General features: G+C 32.5%; 1 protein-coding gene across 1 annotated transcript; it reads right to left on the bottom strand.

The window, feature by feature from the left end:
- Positions 1-928: 928 nt before the first annotated feature.
- LOC118204088 (myosin regulatory light chain 12A-like) lies at positions 929-23,775 on the bottom strand. The gene is made up of 8 exons (XM_035376410.2): positions 23,620-23,775; positions 18,925-19,179; positions 17,611-17,686; positions 14,504-14,605; positions 12,413-12,488; positions 12,171-12,219; positions 9,046-9,175; positions 929-1,125 (listed from the first exon to the last, which is right to left on the bottom strand). Exons 1-7 carry the CDS (start codon positions 23,725-23,727, stop codon positions 9,062-9,064), a joined length of 780 nt encoding a protein of 259 aa, XP_035232301.2. The 5' UTR covers positions 23,728-23,775; the 3' UTR covers positions 929-1,125; positions 9,046-9,061.
- Positions 23,776-23,812: the final 37 nt, after the last annotated feature.

The following is a 23,812-nucleotide window of genomic DNA, read 5'->3' as shown; positions in this document are numbered from 1 at the left end:
TGTGCAAACATGCAATACTTCAAAAAGATATCTTTCAAGATCGTATGTTTAAATAAGTTAAATAAGATATAGAATTTCTTATGGAAAATTTCGAACGTAGAATTAAAAAAAATATTTTCTGAAATAAAAGGGAACAAATCGTTGAAGTAAATTGTGTGTATGAAATGCTTTTAAACAATTAGTGCTTTTCATGAAGTAAAAATTAAAACCCTGAAACACATTTACATAGAAGTTCCAGTATTTGATTTTTACATTCACTAGGTGTTTTATTCTTTTTTTTTTTTTTCTTTTTTTTTTTTTTTTTTGGATTCCTTCCTTTGGAAAACCATGTCCTGCTAAATAGCCCCTAAGCGATGCTATGTAATCTTGCACAATTACGGAATTTTTGCATTCATTCATTCACATTGTTTTTTTCTTAGTAATAAATCATTTTTATATAAATCGGATATTTTTATTTTACATATAATGTGAAGTTTATAATACTTAATCTTCTGCTCTCGTCCTCGGGCTCCTGCAACACGCAAATAGAAAAGAACTGTAGCTGCTGCTGGCTGTTTCCCAGTTTTATGAGCGGAACAAAAAATAATATGCGCTTTCATGGCCACAGGAAAGCGAAGTGCAAAAGAATATGCCAAATCATACCAAGTTACCTTTCCATAAAAATTTTACTGAAGTAGAAAATCTTTTTTTTTTTTTTTCTTTTTTTTTTTTTTCATTTTAAAATGCTTCACGATCCGGGAAGAAATTTTCACGGTATTTGGAAATGAATAAAATTTAGATTTTGTAGTGTCTTCGCAAAGCCCATTATGGTTATAGCTGATTATGTTAACAGTGAGAAATTTTGTTACATGCAAAACAGCTTCATTTGTTTTTCGTTCACTCTTCAGTTGCAGCTGCTACAAAATTAATAAAAAATAGGAAAATCATGTACGGCTTTTCTTGAAATATTTTAATATTTTTATTTATGTCATAGAAATTATACTATGAATTACATTAGAAGCCCAAGCTTTATTTTCATTATAATTTTCTTTATTCTTTTTACATTTCTTTCCGATGAACAAAACATTGTACAAGTACAGTGTCAAATTTGCGGTACATCTTCTTTCAGAAACAACACAGGAACCCCTAAAAGAAATATATAAATACATTATTTTCAGTAACAAATCTATGCATTTCTGTTACGATTTGATCAAAAATGTCTGTTACCTACAATTGTGGTCCCACGTATACATTTTAGTTATGTCCTGATTAATTAGATATAAAGACTTTGATAGAATCGTTTGATCAGAAAAAGTGTTCATTGCACTCGGATTTATATGTGGAAAAACGTGCAATACATATACTGATGATGTCATTGCTAAGAAATACATTTAAAGCAGACAAAAGTTATGCTAATTTTTTTTTTCGACGTGAAGCTGCGAAAACTGTTTGTGATAAACTTGAGCGACTGAGACTTACAATTAAAGATAATTGCTTCTCATAACCTCCATACACGGTGATCCTGGACGATAAATTTTTGTTGTTCAGGTCGTGAACTTGTCGGACGGTCTTTAATAGAAGAACCTGGACCTCTTACCCTGCATTCCGTATTCTGTATCAGCGTTTCTCAACCTGTATTTCCTGATATTCTACTAGTCTGCAAGAAATTGCGACAGATTACGAAAGAAAGGGTGATAAATAGCCAACCGTTTGTAAATGTTTCTGAATCATCTTTATACTTGAATGTACATATTTTAGCATGCATTTTTTACTGTCCATGTATGACATATTCTTGGAAAGTGTCATATATATATTACTGTATAGTTTTCGAGATAGTTTGTCATTAAGAAGTATAATAATGATAAATGTATTTAGGAATGTTAAGCGGAAGCCTGTGAGAAATCCTCTTATTGTTTCGTTTATTATTATTAAAATTATATCAAGGGTTCCCCAAGAAAAGAAAGTCATAAAATGTCATCTATATCTTTCGTTAAGAGAGGCATTCATTCACTTATTGCTGGTAAATGCCTCTAAAGGGACGAAGGTTTTAATTAGGAGATCATATGGAAACAGCAGACTTTTATTTTCGATCATATCTTATGCATATAAAAATATATTTCAAGATGCAAAACAGCTGGGCATTTTAAAATTATTTAAATACTATAAGCATCTTGATCAAGCTATCTTTTATTATCCGAATGAAATAAATTACGCTCGTATCGGAAATAGTTAATGCTAGCTTCCTCTAATTCACCGATCATTCCCTTTTCCTTTATGTAAAGCTGCTTTAAAGTCTTAATTCGCTTTTGTTTCACTTGTATCATTGGTATGATCTACGACATTGAAGCGCATGGGATTCAAGAGCTAGAAGACAGTTTTAAGCACCCTACCCATGACAAGGTATGGAAATCAGGCATTTGATTTTTTATATTTCTGTGATGTAAAAAATCAAGATAAAATTTCAGATAAATAAACTAAATTAACAGCGCGATAACCCTCCTTATTTTAGACGTTGGTATTAATTCATTTTATGTTTCTAATAATGTTCACTTCATACGTAATAGACTAATTTAGATTTGGAAGATATATATGACACAACAATTAGCTTTAATCGTTTATTACAAAAGACTTTTCTGACTGTTGTGTAATTTGTAAGTGTTGCTCTTATGGATATTTAAGGCGGACTCTAGAATCTGAGTTTCTTCCGCAGTCATCGCCCCATCACCGTAGCTGTTATCAGAGAATTCATTTCTTTTAATAATGAAATTGCAGGCAAATTTTTATGAGCTTAGATCTTGAAACTTTGAAACTAACGCTGTAGTGAAACACATTTGTCAATGGCAGGAAAAAATACAAGTCCATTTTATCATTAATATTAAAAGTGTATAGGTATTATTTATTAACATAACTGTCTTCTCACCAGCTTTATTTATCTTCTCATAAACATGCTTATCACCGCATATCTCACTAATATTACTTATCTAATAACTTCAATTAATAATGCCGTAGTAGAAAATATATCCTTTGTTGCATCCTTAGTTAAAATAATAGCAAGAAATAGTATGAAGTACAATTTTCTTGATGTTGCTATAACAATCTGGGAAGAATTGTTGCTGTCAAACAATAGTTCCAAAGACTTCGCTACATGTTCAAAAATGAAGTAAAATCCTACATCTGTCAAGACTTATATGGTAGATTTTTCTGGTTTCTGTGCGTGTAAGAATTATGATCTAAATTTGGAACATTTTAAGGCAAGTTTGTTTGGTTTTATCTGATTGTTGATATTTTCTGTATTGTGACTCGGAATTTTCATATACTTGCAAGGCTTGCTGACTCTGACATTTACGAAGAGTTAAGAAAGGATAGCAAGTGGTGTATTTAATTATGGCAAAGCACACTAGGGCTATCTGCCTAAGAGGAGGGATGCCTTTCGTGGAGGACTTTCTAAGGGAAACTGGCTCGTATACACGTTACACATGGGGAAAACCTCGAAAACACCCATGCAGCCAGCCCGTTCGCGGGATTCGAACCTCGGACCGAACTACCAGTGTTCAGCGACTTTACCGCTCGGCCGCTGGTGGGCGAAAGGATAACAAGAGCCTCGTGGTTTAGAATCTAAGAATAGAAGTAACATCATAGCACAATTTTCTGTAAAAGTTGTTACAACTTAAGCGTCTTTATGGTGTAAAACCTGAAGATGTTCCAACTGCCAAATTTACTACTGGCAACACTTATTCTTTCTTAACTGCACTTATAAAAATGAACGAGTTTAGATAATGTTTTTATTTTTTTGAAACATACATTTTTTGCAATTTTGTTGGAAAATTTTTAAAGTTTATTGAATTATTTATTCTGCATTTTTAGTTTAAAGATATCCATTGATGCCCATTCAGTGGTCGTTAATAGTTCTTTAAGCAAATGATTATTTTACTACTCTCTATTAAAAATGCTTCCTGAAATATTTCTAATGTTTACTACAAATAAAAATGTATCGCTATATGATTATATTTCGGATTTGAATTTATTTTAAATTATATAATATTAATTAAATGCATATGCGATTTCTTATTCACGGGAGAAAAAAACACCTCTTCAGAAAACAGCTACTCCCCCCCCCTTCAAAATATTGTGATTCATTCTGGTCTTTTAATTTTCCTGTTGCTCCGGATTAAAAGTGGGTAAACAGATAGCTCTCGTGCGCTTCGCCTTAAATTAATAATACAATACAAACAATACAATCCTCCTGGGACCTCTCGGTCAAAACAGGAGTAGCGCTCAAGAAGACAGGCCTCGTATCATTTGCTTAAACTAAATAATGTAATCCGATCGTCATCCTTTTCGTTGACCAGCTATTTCAGACACAAAGTACACAAAACCTATCTGCCTATGGGGATGCTTTTGCGGATTACTTTCCAAGAGTACATGAGCTCATTCTCACGTTACATCTTTAAAAACCACAATAAATAAATAAATAAATAATAACATGCATATAGCCCGTTTGTGCGTAATCTAATCTACCAGCGGTCCGTTCTACCAATAGCAAGCACTAATCCTTTAAAAACCCATTGGATGCGGAAACAAAAATCACGAATAGCGTAAACAGTTTATGCCGTAACAATGGATAACTATATAGCGTCAAAATCAGTATTACTGTCTAGTATTTCAGATAATGCCAAATGTTAGTGTAACTGTTTCGGCTTTAAATGCAAATACTTTAAGTAAGTAAGCTCATACTGGTTCACTTAGTGAGATACTGAGGGAGCATAAGAACTTAAATTTTAATAGTACTTTTTCCTGTTTTAATTATTGCACAAAAATGCTTAATAATTGTTTTATTACGATTATGAAATATAAATTATGACAGCATGCTTATAAAAATTTACGTAAACTATATGCGGTACATTTAAACTAAATTTCCTACACAAATTAATTTGAAACGAGTTTTTTATATATTACGTTTTTTCTTTTCCGTTCTGCAACTGATAAATTACTCTCAGGCTAAAAGACAAGAACTCACAAAGGTTGATAAAATTAGTTTAAAGTAAGCTATGATAGTAGATTCGGAGAATTAGCTCAGAGATCGTGGTTCATTGATTCAGCTTTTCTTCTGAAAAATTCTCTCTTGAGGAAAATTAAAGTTTTGAATTTTCATTTCTAAAAAAATTTATGCATACATCTTTAAATTTTACTAATAGTAAATGTATTTTAATTATAGTAATTTTAGCGTAATTAAACGTCTTTTAATTACGCTAAGGGCAAATGCCATTTGGTTGCACTAATGGAGTAAATATTTGTGAAAACTACAAACTAGACTTCTTATTAAAATATAACATAGAGAAAAATTAATAAATGAATATATTATTTTTGAGTTACATATAACTTATTTTTAAACTACCTTGTTATATATGAAAGAAAAGGATATTATGGCGAACGAAACTGCAAGAGCTCTCAGCGGTGTTCGTTTTTAAAACCCCGTGGATGACTGTTGTATGAGTTCTAAATTTTAATTAAAGATAGTTCTGATTTCAGATTTCAGTAGTTTTCATATACATGGTGTCACAACGTCGTCAAACTTAATATGCTGTTCAAGCAAGATTTACATAGGAACTTGTGTTCGAAATTGTGAACGGCGACCGCTAAAGGGCAATGTTCGTAAACGTAGAGGGGAAGAAAGAAAGGATGACGAAATAGGCGTTAATAATGACTTTTACTAAAGAACGTGCTTAAATCATGGAAGATGTTCAAAATTCCTACCATTTTCCACAATACATGCTTCACAACATCGATGTATGAACTCACGGGACCAGTTCAAATGGACTAAGTGTGTCACCGACACGTGCTGCTGCTTTTACGATTCTGGTGACTAAATCCATGTCTGATAGACAGTCTCGTACACAATGGACTTCATGTATAAATCCTCGGTATTCAGGTCGAGGGATCGTGATAACCATGCGACTGGTCCACCTCTATCAATCCAGCTATCAGGATATGTCCTATCAATTCCCGCATAGGGCTGCTAAAATGCGTAGCCACTCCATCATGCTAAAATCAAATGTTCCGGTGTAGAATAATAATCATCAGATCCAGCAATACTCTTTCTAAAAAGGTTCAGAGATTTTCCCATCGGGGCTTTGGAGTAGTAAGTAAGGTTCCGTTTACATGTCACAGATAATACCAGCCGAAGCGGTTATGATGCAGTTTTGTTGACTTCCGTAGGATCGTGTAAACCTTGAGTTTTCATACGTCCACAGGATCATATTGTGCAGATTCAGGACACCGTCCCGTGTAAAAGGAGCTTCATCGTGAAACACAATCCACGATGGGAAATCCCGTGGTGCGACCCCTTTTGTGCAAATATCTGCGTGTGAATGCAACCTGTTGGAGAAATTCGTCATCCCACAATGCCTGTACTGTTTGGAAGTAGAGGTGTAGCGTGTCCACGTGCAGTATGCGCATAACGGTGGAACGATGTACACGTAAATCGCATTCAGTTGCTCGGAGACTTGTTTGTTTCCTCTACAAGTGTTCCTGTTGTTCATGGATTCGTCTTAAATTCCCGTAGCACAGCTTCCTCTACGACAAGTGTGCCTGTAGTGCGTTCCCAATCGATGTAGAAAGATGCCTCACTCAATCCCATTGCCCTCTAGCGGTCGCCGTTCGCATTTTTGGACACACGTTCCTATGTAAATCTTGTTTATCATGGTATGACAGACCAGCATGTTAATTATGGCAATGACCTTTTGAGACACCCTGTAAGTGTTATATGAATCATTCTTCCAAATTCCATTTCGTTATCATCAAATACGGATAATGAACTGTCTTCTTAAGACGGTTCATTTCAATAACGGTGTCGTTTCAATTTATTGGAATAAAAAAGCTTAGGAGAACTGAATTCTGATGCTATTCATTTAACCGAATATTTTCGAAAAGACAGGGTAAAGAATAAATGAATAATACACTGTCTACAATTAAACCTACTTGTACATGAAAGGATTGCATTTTTTCGATTGTTGAGTAATTTATTATGCAAAAATGAACTCGAGTGGACAAATCAGCTTCAGATGTTTTACGCTATAAAAATTTATTTTAAAGCAAATAAAAAAGGCAGCGTCAGATACTGAGGATTGTACGTACCCCTTAAGCCTTAAAAATACTCAAGTTTTTATTAATAATGTAAATTTTATGGCTAAACGAAAATAAACAAATTTCTGAATCATTTTAAATTATCATTTTTTATTTTTTATATTTTATCAAAATATTACACCAACAAGCACCAATTTTTACTACCTGGACGCAATTTGCTCTTTTTATTCAAATTAGAATATGATATAATGACTATATATAAGATATAGGTTTACCAGAAAGTTCCGTCTGGTAATGCAATTTCAAGTTTCAACTCGTCTTGCACACGTTCCTTTGAGACATGAATGGCTGTCTCTCTTTATCATTATATTTATCTTTCCTTTGTCATCGCCCTTCTAAATTAACTAAATCAAAAGTGTCTCATATCATTATTGAGACTTGATCATGTAAACATGGCTACATATAAAGTTCACTTGCGATATTGTATTTTCTAAGAATTCCAACAAAGAAGAAATGATACAGAAGTGTGTCGAAATTTAGTGAAAGTTTTTGATGGAAATGCAGTTTAGGAAAGAACGTCCGATAAATGCTCTAAAAAATTTGTAGAAAGTGATATCGACCTTAAGGATAAGCCAAGCTCTAGGCAACCATCTTTAATCGATGACGATATTTTCAAAAACATGAAAGAAAAAGATTCTTTTTTGACAACATCAGAAATTGCGTAAAAGCTTAATTCAGCTGCACAAACTATTTCTGACCATATTCATAAATTAGGATTGGTGTATAAATATTCCAAATGAGTGTCTCATGAGCTAAGTGAGATAATTTGCATGACTGAGTCGTCATGTCTCTGCTTGCTCGAAACAGAAAACAAACCCTTCTTGCACCTGATGACAACTAGTGATAAAATGCTGATTACCTACAAAAATTAAGGAAAAAAAGCATACTGTGAACCCGACAACCTGTCATCTCCCCTCTGCCTGAATAAGAGAATGTTGTGTATATGATGGAACGTCCAACGACCAACTTTTTAGTTTTTGAAACCTAACGAAAATCTCAATTCGGAAAGATACTATCAGCAAATGGATGATTTAAACAAAGCAATCAAAGAAAAGAGGCCGGCGATGTTAATAGATAGTACATCAATACTACATTATGGTATTGCCAGACCACTTATTTTTTTTGCAACTCATAGAGCCAGGCTGAGAATTTCTATGGCATCCGCCAGATCTCTTCCCTAGATATATATAACCCTCCAATTATCACTTGTTTCCGTCCATGCAAAGTTTTTTGAAGGGTGAAATATACAAAATTGAAGCATATGTCAACCAAGCACTACTTACGTTTTTCGCAAAGAATTATTAAGGATAAGGAATTATTTAGAAATAGTATTTACAAACTACCATCTCCTTGGTAAGAGGTCATAAGTAAGTGACAGAAATTATACTGTACAATAAATATTAAAAGTATGAAAAATTTGGCTTCCATTTTTTGGCTTCACAAACGAGCAAAATTTTGCGGAATGTTACACATCATATAATACAATAATGAAATTTTTAGACAGAAATAACATTTATGGTCTTAATGATGTAATGCAATAAAAACTTTCTTTTAAATAAATGAAAAAAACTATCGAAATGTAGTTAGTGAAATGAAACTTATGTCTTGTTGCTTAAATATCCACTTACAATAAAATCAAATTGAATTTTAGTCTACTTATAAACTTTCTACTACTACTAAAACTACTTATAAAATGCTTTTCTCAAGAAATGAGAACACAAAAATACTAAAAGCTGATGTAGCTTTTCCTCAAAGCTCATAAAGTGTAGTTGTGTTTCCTTGTTCCTTCAGTTTTTACAATTAAATTTCTTCATTTTCATTGATAATCATATTATTTAAATAAAGTTTTGTAGCACTGCATAGTTTTAATAAGATTAGGAATGTTTCTTTATGTGAAACATTTAATCTGAATATAAAATTTACCTCCAGTGGAATAAGTTTACCCTCCATCTGTATCATCATCTTCATCACCTTTCGTTAAGATTCTTGTGAACCTTCGAATACTGATGTAACCTTCTTTATCAACGGGAGCTTCTTTCAAACAGATGTCTGCCTGAAATATGAAACAATTTTATTCAAGTGAGAAGATTTAAGCTCTCGTTTTGATACAAATTTACAACTTGGGCACTCGTTTCAAAAGCTTGGATAAGGCATAGCTGTCGCCTAAAACTATAAAGAAATAACTCTGTACCAAAAATAACACGTCTAACAACAAGCTGGTGATTTCGAAACGCTCGAAGTCTACTTATAAATAACGAATTAATTTTTTAAATCCTAAGCAGAGAATCTCTTTTCAAAGAAATTTTACAGTTTAATGAAATGCAAGAAAAGAACATGGAGAAAGATGAAAACCAAAAGTGGTTACATTGAAGCTATGCAATTGCCTGCATTCAAAAGTTTAATTCTACAAAAATGTAGAAAAGCTGAATGGAACTTGAAAGTTTTGAGTTCGTTCCTATGAAAGTTATCATACTAATCATATCTGCACGCACACTGAATCAACAAATATAGATATGTACACTGCTCGAAAAAAAAAAGGGGGACAGTTCTGTATTTCCCGTTCTACTGGACCGATTGACGAAATTCAAATTGCGCTTTTCCTGTGTCGAAAGCGCGACTTCGGATATATATTAGGTTTATATATATAACATTATTCTATTATTCTAACATAGGAAACACTTAAAATACTTCAGAAAAAGTCCGATTTTGACGCAAATGCGGACTTTTTCCTCATAAAAAGTATTCCGCATAAAAAGTTTTCCGAAGTAACATATATTTTTTTTCCATATTTTGAATCTACGACACTAATTATGCCTACATATTAAATTTTGCAACTTTTGGTGAGAAATGTAAAATTTATCTTGGCGGAATTTTTTTTTTCCAGTTTCCGCCAAGAATAATTCACTAGACGGAATTCTTAATTTATAGTAACCTTCTTACTTTCTTTATTTTTCATTGATGCATGGGGGAAAAAGGTCCATCCTTCATTCTTTCAAATAGTTTTAACAAAGTGCGTAAACCACATTTTCGTTATTATCGCTTATATTAAATACGCCAAATTTAAAAACGCGGCAAAATGTATATTCACGTATAGCTTAGGAAATTTTGAATAAAAACTCAAATTTTTTGCAGATATGCTTAGAAATACATCTACTTTAAGATGATGTTAAAAATTTTATAGGTTATAATACAAAAATGTTTTCGAAAAATTTATAAAAAATATTCAAAAACACATTTTTTTTAAATAAATAATACAAAATGTGCGAATTATATTTGGATTAAACCTAAATTTCGAATTCTGGAAGAAGGAATCAAGTAAGTTTAATAAACAAAGAGATATTAATAAATATATATCAAATTCAATTAACATTGAGGAGCTAAACATTTGAGAGCTAATTTTTAAAAAACTACTCGTGCGATTCTTACAAAATTTGGCAGTTTGGCGTAATTTGAGTCGTACAATCGAAATATGGAAAAAAATTGGCATGTCATTTCAGAAAAAGTCCGATTTTGTGTCAAAACACATATATTAGAACAATGCCATATAAAAATCTAATACATATCCTAAGTCGCGCTTTCGAGATAATGAAAAACGCAAGTTGAATTTCGCCACTGGGCCCAGTAGACTGGGAAATAGAAAACTGTGCCTCTCCCCTTTTTTTTGCGCGCGCGCCAGGTACAACACCACTTGTGACAGATTTTAGTATGCAAATTGAATTCAAGTATAATAAAGATGATGGATGCAGTCTCTATATTAATATAACTGTTGCTTGAACAATATGCATCTTACAACTTTTTCTAAAGGAGAAAACTTTGGTGCATTTTTCTTTCAATAGTAAATAGAGTATGAAAGCTATTCTAAACAAATGGTTGTCTTAAAATTTGCATGCATGATAAATCCTTTTAGGAAGACGAAATTTGCTTTTCAATCTTTTTTTATTCGAAATTTTACAGATTTTTCAATAAGGAAATAAAAGAACAACGAATCGTCTGCCATCAGTTTGCTAAAGAGGAGCTGGTGATCAAAATTTTACTAGACTAATATAATATTTGTCTTTTTTGCTAAATAATATCTATGAAAATTTTGCTAAATAATGATTAAAAGACTGAGGTATTTTCACTCTCCTTTCTGCATACCTTCGTGGTGTAACAGTAGCACATTCGGCACGTATTCGAGAGGTCCAGGTTTGAGTCTCTGCGAGGGCAATGCACATTTTTTACGTCTCCTGCATCCAAAAAAACGTAATGTCTCTACAAGTGGCGCCCGAACTAAAAGGTGGCGAACACTAATTCGTCACTATCAGGATTTGACGATTGGGTCCCCTTATCCCCAGTCGCCCTTTAAAAGGGGGAGTATATAGGGTATATTCTCTCCTTCCATCATGACTTCGGGGTGTAACAGTAGCACACTCGGAGCGTATTCGAGAGGTTCAGATTAGAGCCCCGGCGAAGGCATTGCTCATTTTTCATGTCTGCTGCTTCAAAATAACCTAATGATTCTACAGATTCAATGATTACCTAAAGTTTGTATACTTCACTAAGAAAGTATTACTATATTTTATTCCATCTTGAACAAAGTGATGATGCTATAAGCAAAATTTTGTACTTGTGCAAAGCAGTGTAATGGATTTTGCCAACGCTTAAGATAACTCTTTTATTAAAGACTCGAAAACTGAAAGAACATTCAGTCGATATTACTACCAAAATTCTACCAAAATTCTCATTCTTCTGATATTTTAAATCTGATTTGCATTTCACTAACTTTATAAAGATAATTTATACTTTATAACTTTATAAAGATAATTTACTGCTGAAACAACTGTAACCTCTTAGCTCAGCAACCTAATTCATATGCGACAAGTTTTCCATTCAAGCAAAAATATATATATATTATTTAATCTTACACTTTTAGTGATACAAATGAGTAAATCAGAATTAAAGGACTTGATATCAAGTAAAAGGAACTATTATTTGAAATTACATTTTTTTAGATATAAATAAGTAAATAGTCAAAAATAATTAGGAAACAAATCAAACTTATCACATACTTCTTCATCCGTAAATTTGTCTCCACGCTTGCGCAAAGTATTTTTCAATCTACAAGAATAAATAAAAACCAAGTCTTTTTATTATAAAATAGTAAAAAATTGAAAAAGAAGCATTGCTTATTTGCGGATACTCGTTCGAGTATACCAGAATTATCAGAAAAACATGTTAATTAGTTTTATATACTTTGTCAATTTTGATGAGAAGTAATAAATATATAAAGTAATTAGCTAAATAAACTTACACTTCTTCCTTCATTTTCCCATCACCTTCGTCGAAGATTGAGAAAGCGGACATGATAACATCTTCTTCATCCGTTCCTAAAATTTATGAAATATAAGTTCAGTTCACATTTTCAAAACAAATACGAATTTTTACTAACTGCTTGAAATATAATATTAACAATTATTAGGTAAAGTATTTAACAATGAATAAATAATCTAGAATAAACACAAAGTATGTAAATTCAGAATTTTTTTTTAAATAATTGAGAGCATTTTTCTCTAATTAGAAATGTAAACCAGTTGATGGGAAAGATTTTGAAAGTTAATCATTTTTATCAAGAATTGATTTCAGACGTCATTTCATAACCTCTCATATTGTAGAATCTTCGAAATGAAAAAATTAAATGCATAAATTAATTAGAAAAATACCTAGACAATTGCTTTTCTAGGTTAGTTGTAAAAAAGCAGAAATAAAAAGAATAAAAGAAATTTTTGCCTTTTTTTAATAGTCATTTTGTTCCTATTAAAAACGAAAGGATATATTTAAAACTGAAATAACTGCAGAATCTTTCAATTCTTCCTACATATTGAATAATACAAATTCAGTCCATTAATAGTGTTGTTATCCGTTTGCTGAGAAATTAAAATTTCGGGTTTTAAAGAAGGAGAAAAAACTTAAAGTAAAAATTTTGGTTAAACTCGCATGATGTTTCATTTTGACTGATTATAAATAAATGAATTCTTGCTAATGTTTTCTTTTGAACAAGTTATTCAGGAACGAATTAAAAATGAAAAAAAAAAAAAAAAGATCAATGTGTAGAAAAATTAATGTTCAGTTGACAAAAGAGAATTATGCAGAAGAATTAATGTTCATTTAAAAAAATTAAAGTACAATCACCCATGAACACATTTTGATATACTAAAGTTGCCTAAGGCTGACCAACTAAATCATATAATATAATCATGAAATCCTTTTGAAAATTTTTGAATTTGGGAATGACTTAAATATAATTTTTAGTTATAAATTATTCAATACTCAAGAATGCGTTTGAGTAAAGTAACAGGCTCAATATTATACATGCACTTTTAAAAAACCGTTTAAATAAAACACAATAGAAACTAGTCCACACAAATAGAGACTGTACGCAAGATACTTCAAAAAAAAGTAAGCGCTTTTAACACAGAAAATTTCCATAAGACCTCATTGAACTCCCATGACCCAAGAACTACACGCACCACGGTCTATACTACAAATCCTGTTTCGTGGTATAGACGCAATGCAGAGAAAAGCGATGACTAGCTGAAGTGAATGAAGAGTTCCTAATGATGTCATTTTTGACGCAAGTAACATTTGCCATCCAAAACGGAAAATACTACATTGACTAGAATTAAACCCAAGAGTAATGATTTCGTAACCAGATACTTAAACCTTCAGATCATAAATGCAGTTTGAGTCCTGGTGTGTTAAGGGACGTAGGAAGGAACACGTTTTCGGAAGGAAAGTTTCTGTCACAACCGTTATCACCAAGCTGCAGCAAAGATGAGCTGCTGCAGTAACTCAGTATCTCTAGTGATGCCATCAAGTAAAGCGAATATCATTCGCTGCTTTATACGCCGAATCCATAAGCTTGGGAAGACGCCGATAACATTCTTTTCGTTTTACCATTCTTTTCGTTATACCATCAGAACAAAAATTCACTTTTAATATGGAAGCAAATCGAGAAAATGGCTTTCTTTCTTACCACTAAGTAGGACAACATTTCTTTCTGAAGGCAAATTTTGAATTTTTCAATTTTCCCAGCCTGCTTGGTGAAACCACTAACAAGTAGAGCAGACTGCTATACACCTAATGAAAATGAGATCTTTGTATATGACTTTCTAGGGAGGACCCGTTTCCACTTTGTCTATCGAGGGCTCGTTTCCCCATTAAATGCGTTCTACTATGAAAACGCCTTTGCAAACAGCTCTTCGTATGGAATCGAGCCTCTGTTCACCTGTCTTACCCACTCACCTCCTGATGAGCCAAGCCGATTTCTGGACTTAATTACATTTCTTCAGACTTAATGTCCAGAAGTGGACAAAACTTCAGTACAAAATTTCGGCAAACTTACCTGATATCCTTTCACCAAAAATTGTAAGGAACATTGTAAAGTTGAGAGGGCCTGGAGCTTCTGCCAGCATTGATTCCAAATCTTCGTCATCTACTTCGCGTCCTAAGAAGACAAAAACTCATATAATTTCTCAGCTGATTCGCAGATTTATTTAATTATTTATTTGGCAAATCTTATGGTGAAACAAAAAAAAATGGAAAAAATTTGGCATACAAACGCTGTTTTTTCTCTTATTTGCCTAAAAGGCACGCACAACCATGTTATTTTCTATCCGCTGACAATATATCCGCGGTTTGCCAGTCCCCGAAATATTCTTGTAAATGTAAGGCAATAAATGTAATGTAAGTCGCAAGCACTCACTAAGCGGAAGGTACTGCAATATGATGAAACACATAAGCCCAAATATGGTCAGTACAATCTTTCTATAACCATTCCGATGGTGTGAAACCAGATACGTGTAAACGATTCGGACCAATGATCGATTGCTTACGCACTGTTTCGATGGAAACCCTGGTTTTTATTTATTTGGAATTCCCTGGGGTACTAAAGAGTAGAAATAGAGCATTTTTTCATTGCTCTAAGAAACATCCTGTAACAGCAAACAGTAAATGGTACAGCATTTTTGCATTGTTGGGCCATCTCTTAAGCTGAAAGTTCTAAATTCTTTATTATGAAGTATATAAGAAAGAGAGAAGTATGTGCGCTGTAAAAGAACAATATAGCTTATAGTATACTATTATTGCATTAGAAAGTAATGATAGTAAACTGTAAGCTGTGTTTCTGTGATTTCAACAAATTCTTAAAATACATTATTCCATGTAACTCTGACAAAGTTGCTTTGTCAGCAAAGCAATTTGTCAATTAAAATTCATATTTACCTATGTTACACGAATAACGCTATATGCACCATATTCGGTATTATTCCTGGTTCCACGTAACATCATAGGTCTTGGAATGTGCTACCTGGAGATCCGAAATAACTCTTCATAGTCAGTTTAGCGCAGCTAAGATTAATGTTTCTTGATACTTAAGTGAACACCCGTCCTCCGAGATTTCTACTACTTATTGCTTGTCATGTACGAGGATATTTCATTACATTCCTCGACCAGGGATCTTGATCACTGCTTTTAAGTTGCTTTTTTTCAGTGATTTCATTGCAACCTGCTCTAAAACTGCCAGTGCAGAAAATTGTTCCCATCAGTTAAACAACATTCTAATGTAAGTAAACATTTTAGAAAATGCATGTTCATACATTTTTTATCAGCTGTTGGAATCAAGTTTCTTAATAATCTCCAAAATCTATACGAAATTCGAAACGAATGAGTTTACAGAATGCATGAGTTTTATCAGCATTTACTTCGTATTAATTCCAATTCATTATAATCCCATTTAATGCTAAAAGAAAGAATTGCAAATGATTAATGATTATGCTCAGTATTTGTTCAAGTGTTCTTTTATATTTGATACATAATACTTAATTAATAAATATTCTATTTCCATTCTTAGATTAAAATAGAAATCAAATCTCATACTCAGAGAGACAGAGAAACTAGTGATATGAAAATAAATATTTCTTATAATACAACATATCTATGTCATCTGAGAGAAGAAAGTTTAAGTGTTTTTAACACCGCGAAGAATGCGTTATTATTTTCATTTTGAGAATCTCATGCCCTGGCAGAGAAAAAATATACACAGTTGCATCTTTAATAATTAAGTCTTCTTTGTTAACTGCGAATTATGCATCACTAATTTACAATGGAACAACATTAGCATATGTATTTTTTACCGTACTAACTATTTTCTACTAGCTACTAGCAGTGCTAATTTTGAACCGCTTGTTTAAATGTATGATTTTGCCTTCTGTACCTTAAATTTCTGGAGATTAATTCTTAAGCCAATAGGATAATCCTAAGTGTTTACCTTAAAATTATTTCATGTCCAAACCAGAATCTCACTATGAAGTGCAGTTTGTATTTTTTAAAAATTTCTTAAATTTTTGTACCTTTTAGTGTTTTTTTTAAATTGTGAAACTCTCCACTAAGATGTTAAACTGAAATCTCAAATTAAGAACAATGTCGTAAATCGCAATCTCAACAGAACAATGTCGTAAAAATCTTCAGCGCTGAAATAAAATCTAAATCCATAAATGTCCAATCGTAATCTATTTATGACATATTCTTATTCAAAATTTCTGCTGCGGTTTAGACCAGCGAACCTTCAAACGGTTTTGATCAGGTACTCATAAGACGAAACTCATTATAAGTTGTACCCCATATAATATAATGTAACATATTATAATATAATGAGCTATTATTATATATTATATTATGCACATTAAAGCCGGTGATCTTATAAAATTGAACATCAAAGGTGCTACTTAAACCAAACACAACGGTCGCTGATAGACCTAGCATTCACATGATGCATGAGCATACACTCACAAGTCATCGTGAACCTACGTTTTTGGTGTACCCTCCAAGTATCATTTTGGAGACCACTGGTTTGGACCATGACTTCTACTATTCCAAGATCTGGAGGTCTACGTTATGTTTTATCTCTAATCATCCCTCGGCTAAGGCAGAAAAACGTTTTAAAGCTACTTTGCAACATAAAACTGTGCAAACTTAAATCAGGTTTAAACTTAAATCACTAATCTCAGTGGCTGTTTCAATGAAATCATGTTTTTCGAAAAGAAAATTTAGCATTTTTTACAAATTAAAATGCTTTTCTCAGGAGTAGTTCATTTTTACTGCTTCTGCTGCATTAATATTTTCCAATACGATGTAAAGAGTAACAACATTTTTTTTATTTCCTTCAGACGGTATGTACACGACTCTGATCTCCGCTCTAAACTTTACACAACAAATTGTTGAAATCCATCATTGCAAAAACTGTGCTCTTTCTTATAATACAACATATTATAGTATTTTCTAGTTCTCTCCTGATGCTACAGATTATTAGAGTGATGGCAGAGATTAGGCTTTAAAGCAGATTTTGAAGGATTTTATTATTTTAATTTCATTTTAATTTTGCTTCTAGAGTGGGAAAAGTTTTAACTTTTGAAATGCCCTTTAAAAAGGTTTCTCAAATAATTGCTTACTCACCCAGCAAGTCAAATGTTAATTTTAAGTCTGATTTCGTGATAAATCCATCTTTATCCTGATCTATCAACTGGAAAGCCTGCAAAAGAAAGATGTGTCAGTTGTTATATTAAATCATTCAGATTAAGAAGGATTCAGTCACATAAATTTATAGTTTAACATCATATCGAAAACATTGTTTTTTATTTTAATTTAGTGAACGGAATTATTGAAAACATTATATATCTTTTTCAGAAACTGCCTGTATCAAGGAACATTTTTACTGTTGCGTTTTCCGTAAGCAATTTTTCCTTTCTTTCCGAGGTACTTCGTAGTGAGTAATTAGAAGCATGTCAGGTTTCCAAGATCTGGAGGTCAAATCCTGTCGAGCGCATAGATAATTCTTCATGCTTCCCGACTTCCTGAGTCTACTATTCGAGCCCGAATTAAGGAGCATGCCGGACGATAATTCATTACCACCTGGGTTCCTTGCTTTCTAGTCGCCCTTCAAGAGAATGAGGGTGTAAGGAATGATCCTGCACATCTTTGTTGTATAATCGGAAGCACGTCCGGCTACTTCAAATCCTGGCAAGCGCATTGCTGATTTTGTTTGTTCTTGCTCCTAAATAAACCTAATGACTCTACAACACTTCGGTCTTTCTTATATGACCATTAACTACAGAACACTGATAAAAAGAGTTTCTACAGTTATTCTGAAGATAAATAAATGCATTTTGAAAGCATTCTGAAGAGATCTTTAAATTAAACACAGAACTGTTATGAGAAATAATATATATAATCATAGAAAGGTTATAAAATGGGACGAATCAAATCAGAGAACTATCAAGAAAGCTGAATAACAGTAGCATTATCTTGAAACACTAAAATAAAGCATGCAACTCTTTTCAATCATTCACTTTTTAAAATTATTCTTATATTTCAAAAATTCTAATTTGTTACACGTTAGCCTATAGAATTACATGTTAATATGTGCACATGTTAATAACTTTTTTTAAAAGCTATTATATATTTACAACTAAACATTCAGTAGCTTAATTATTTTTTCATTATTTAGTAATGTATTTATTGCTGTTTTATTATTATTTAATTACACGTTTATTAGTTATTTGATTACTATTTAGTAACATTTTTAGCGAATGTTTTAGTAAAATTTAACCTCTATTAACTAATCCTTGAAATAACTGTTTAGCAGCAATTACTAATGTTCAGTCTTACAAATAAGTTAAGACCACTTTTTGCTGAATCACGTGCGAATAGAATTTTTATGCAACATTCTAGAATTTTAAGTATAAGACTAGAATTAGAATAAGAAATTACCTCTTTAAATTCTTGAACTTTCCTCTGGGTGAACATGGCAAAAACATTCGAACCACACCTCTGCGCTTTTTTTTTCGCAGATGGTTTCTTTTCCGGTGGGGGAGCTGGAGCGGGAACTTCGGGTTCAGGGGCAGGAGTAGTTTCGTTCTGCGGAGGAGGGGCAGAACCCTCTTCAGGTGGGGAAGTTTCAGATTCTGGAGCAGCTTCCGTCTTCTTCTTACTCTTCTTCTTCTTTTCCTTTTTCTCTTCGTCACCCTAAAATGCAAAATTTCCTTTAAAGTTTTTTATATCACAGGAATGAATTGCAACGATAGTGATAAATTTTCATTTTCAGATAGAAGGAGGAGGGAGATATTGATAATAATAAGTTTTTAATGACACGCAACTTTAAGTCATAGATATTTTAATCTTATTTGGTCTAGTTAAACTACTAAAGAATGATAATTATTGAAGGTATTTTCAGGTTTTGATTGAAAAGGTTTCTGAAAAATACGACATCATTTTCAGATTGCTTCATAAAGTATCAAACTACATCTTTAAATAACTTGCAATGCACCAGTATGCAATGTGCTTTTTAGGTCATGTTACGTTATGTAAAAACAAAAGAATAAACCCAAATGCTTGTCATTATCTGCTGATTAAAATTTAGATGCCAAAGCAAAATGCTTTTTAATACACCTGTTAGAATCTGTTTCGTAGGCCATAGTGACCTTGATTTTTAAAAAATCATTCTTTATTTGTTACTAAAGACAAATTTAACATAATAAATGTGTAGAGACATTAGGATATATTTGGAAGCAGACGAGATGAAAAATTAGCAATCGCCTTCGCCGGGAATCGTACCACGGACCTCTGGAATACCGGTCCAGCGTGTAGAACCACTACACCACGAAGGCACGCTAGGAAAGTGGGAGAAATACCTTATAAACGAAACAGTAAAATGTGAAGTAAATGCGTTTCCTTCACATTTACTTTGCTGGCATTTTTCTGCTTGACAAAATTTTCGCTGGTACAGCTATTTCTGTGCTTTAAAAATTTAAACAGATGATTTCTGTTCCTTTTCATAGCTACCATTACTCTATCTACAATGCTGCATGTTATTAAGGTACTTCATCTTCTTTTTTTTTTCTGTGCTTGCAAACTCATGGCTTTCATCAAAGAAAGCATAATAAGTGCAATAAAATCCAACTGTTTTGTCAAAATTGTCAGCTTTCTAATAACATCATAATGCACTGCAGAAAAATTCAGTTAAAACATATGTTATTACATCGAAACTTTCAGACACCACTAAACTATATGTAAGTTAAGATTTCGATTAAAAGCTATTTTGTGAGTAAAGAATGAAAATTTTTCTCGTTAAATTATATCATTTCATCAATCCATTTCAAGCCATTTAAAACCTAACAAACCATTTTAAGAATTTCTTGACAACAAAAAAGAGTATTTTTTTAAATAGTTCAGAGCCAAAGGGATATTAAACAAGGTCTTTTGCTTTTAAAATACAAACATATTTTTCTATTAAGTTTGCATTTTATTATATTTAATAAATTTGCACTTTATTATATTTAATAAATTTGCATTTTATATGATTTAACTAATTAATGAAACTTACTCTGGCTTCGAGAAAACGTACGTTTAGCCAGTTATAATATGTATCCACAATACATATTATAACTATAACATGTATTTAATGCTATCTATAATAAAAACGTATTTCAATACTCCATCGGTATTCGCAACGGAACCTAACATTCTTTCTGGCAAAACCCTAGATATGTTACTAATTACAACCCAGAATTTTAGAAAGTGGAATTTTCAGAATCAAATATTCAATAAAATCTTTCCAAACTCAGCTTGCAGTAAATCACACTTGCTTAGACTTAAAAGTCTATATTTTTCTTATTTTCCGGGGCTTGAGTTACATATATCCAGGATCACAGAAAACGAATACTCTATAAAAACACATTCTTTAAAACTGTTAAATGTATTGAACTGACTAAAATATTAAAATGCTTAAAAAGCTTCGACGTCTTTATCTTTGCTTCGCAAGGTTCCATATTTTGCATTTGTCACATAGACTATCTCTAAACTGTATTCGATCTGCTTCCAAAAGACTGAAGTTTGATGTTACACAAGCGATAGGTATTGCAGTCCTTTACTGTAGCTACTGAACATCAAGAACAAAGCCAACCCACTTTAATATAGTCCTAACGATCCGTCCTGACATAAGCGACTCATAAGAAAGTCCCGAACTCCCTTCCATCGGATGCAATAACTATTTGATAATGTACATTATCATCAGCTCTAAAGAATCGTTAAAATGCGAGTCTACTATATTTTTATTGTGCACAATAATCTTATTTTATTCCCTCAAAATAAGTTTGTCGTTGAAAGGCAGCACACTCTAAGACTATTCCGAGGCGTTGGTTAAGATTAACAGAAAAAAAATAGAAGTGGATTAATTAGTCTGTCCTCCTCAATCTTCGAAGGCGTTAGAAAGCGTCTCGTTTTCAACTTTGCATATCCAGCAAAGCCTTCATTGTTTCACTATTCATGTTAAAATCTTTATAGTGCACTCTTATTTAATAATTTGAGAATAATATCTTCTTATAATATTAACATTACTGAAGACTAAGTAAATTCTAATCGATAACCTTGTAATAGGGAGACCGGAAAGTAATGTCTTTTCTGCGCATGTCGACAACAACATGCTAAGGACAGAAGCAAATCCATGTCAAACACTCTTAACCAACCTTGGTCGACCATCCAAGAACATTTAAAGCAGAATTGAAAATTAAACAAAGGTGTTCGAGTTATGGGTCCTATGCGATAATCCAAAACGCAAAGGACAGTTTTAATAGGGGTTACAAAGGGTTTGCATCCCAAAAGGCGCTTCTGTGTGCTTGGTGGAGTATTCGCGGAATTGTTCATTTTGAATTGCTGGAAACAATTCGATCGGGTGAACCAATCTTTAATCGAAAAATATCCGGCTATTGTCAGTCTAAAAGGCATAATTTTGCAACACGACAATGTAAGACCGCACAGTGCAAGACGGACACTGGAGAAAATGAATTATTTGGGATGGGAGGTGCTGCATCACCCAACATACTCCCCCGATATCGTACACTCGTATTTCCATTTATTCTGATCCCTACAACATTTTCTTAGTGCCAAAAAATTTGCAAATTTGAATGATGTCCAAAATGCCATCTTGAGATATTTTACTCAAAAACCAATTGATTTATATCGGTCTGGGGATTGAAAATCTGCACACTAGATGGCAAAAGGTTGTTGACAACGAGGGTGATAAAATAAAAACGTGTCAAAAATTTATTTGTGTGAATTTAATGTAAAAAAGCGACATTACTTTCCGGTCCCCTATTATTTATGAGATTAAATCATGCACGAATACTCAAAACTGAGGGCTTTGAAATATTTTGCCAGATTTTTCTAATATTGTGCACTATATGCCGAAGCTAAATTTTTAATCTTTCTTTAAATTAACTATAGTCGGATAAGAAAAAAATTATCTTAAAAACATTTATATTTTGCAACGATATTTCTTCGCGTAACACAATAGTATTATTTACTACAATATTATTATTTTTATATAAGCAGAAAAAATAGACATATCGCTAAATTTAAATGTGAACTTGGTCTGAACTCCAAATGATTTAGCATGACAATAGGTAACGGTATCTTTAACAGGTACGATAAAAGTATCATTTATTAGAGAAGGAGAAATTTGGCATCTGAGGTGGAAAATTTTCAATTCATTTGAAAGTAACTTAACTAAAATAAACTTTTTGTTTCTTTTTACATTCTTATTACCAATCTATATTGTTCTTAAATGTAGCTATTTTGTTCTTTTAAAACCGCAGCCAGCAATACTTAAGGTGAACAGCATTTTGGTCACACCACTCTTCGTTATAATTTAAATTTATTTTCCTTCATAGTAAAGTAATTTTCAGAAAGCTACTGTTGTAAGCCTTTTTTGAAAGATTAAACATTTTGTCTGCATTAATTTTACATGCATACTAATAAACGTTTTACACTTTCTTATCCAATATTTTGAATGAAATTCATCAGAATCTTTCGAATGATCTAAAAACGAAGAGATAACTTTACACATTCACAACGATGCAGAGTGAAAGATAGTGTACTCCAAGTTGCTATATCAAGTAGCACTATATTTTAGCTTCCAAATCTGTTGCCATGATGGCTGAAATTTATAAATGCAGTATTTCTCTAAGTACATAGAGATAAAGTAATTATGACAAGTATAAATAAATCTCTTAAGACTAAATGAGAAATCATGTTTTGTAACATTTCTTATATGCCCTTCAAATCCAAATTTGATGCTAACTACGAAATAGTACAATAATCCGGTTGAGAATAATCAATATATCAAAGAATCAAATAGACATACATATACTGACTTTTAAATATATGCTGCACTGCAGTGTGTAGATATCACATGAAGAATGTGCGACCGTGTTTTCCCGGCTGGCATAATTCAAAACGAGTTCTGGAGATGGGATTGGCATAGTTCTGCAGTATGGTTTTCGTTTCATCAAACGGTCAGTAACTGATTTATGCAACACCATCAGTATTATAGGGCCATACATTATACTTCCTCGAGTTATTAATTACTACTAGTTTGCATGAAGAAAAAAGACAGAAAATTTTACTTACCATGATTTGAACTTCGACCGATAGCAATGAAGATGGAATTAAATCCGTATGCTTTTTCGAATGCGATGCTGCGATTCCAAGGAAACCTTTAAATAGTCGCCTTCTCATTAATTAGGTCGCATTTTGAATGGGTTCACTTTCACATAAACTCAACTAAATTTGGAAACTTGTGGGCTGCAGCTTCGAATGACAG

Source organism: Stegodyphus dumicola, chromosome X2 (genome assembly GCF_044657685.1).
Source record: "Stegodyphus dumicola isolate Sdum_Otavi_A_Nest chromosome X2, ASM4465768v1".
In the NCBI taxonomy this organism is placed as follows: domain Eukaryota; kingdom Metazoa; phylum Arthropoda; class Arachnida; order Araneae; family Eresidae; genus Stegodyphus; species Stegodyphus dumicola.
This window is presented reverse-complemented; position numbering and strand designations above follow the sequence as displayed.

What these genes read in the sequence shown, in the direction of transcription:
- LOC118204088 (XM_035376410.2), bottom strand. Translation starts at nt 23,727, where the DNA reads ATGAGAAGGCGACTATTTAAAGGTTTCCTTGGAATCGCAGCATCGCAT. An exon ending in AAGTTCAAGAATTTAAAGAG is followed by an intron (nt 17,687 to 18,924) that starts GTAATTTCTTAT and finishes TTTCTTTTGCAG; the next exon opens with GCTTTCCAGTTGATAGATCA. An exon ending in ACAAATTTACGGATGAAGAA is followed by an intron (nt 9,176 to 12,170) that starts GTATGTGATAAG and finishes TTCATATTTCAG; the next exon opens with GCAGACATCTGTTTGAAAGA.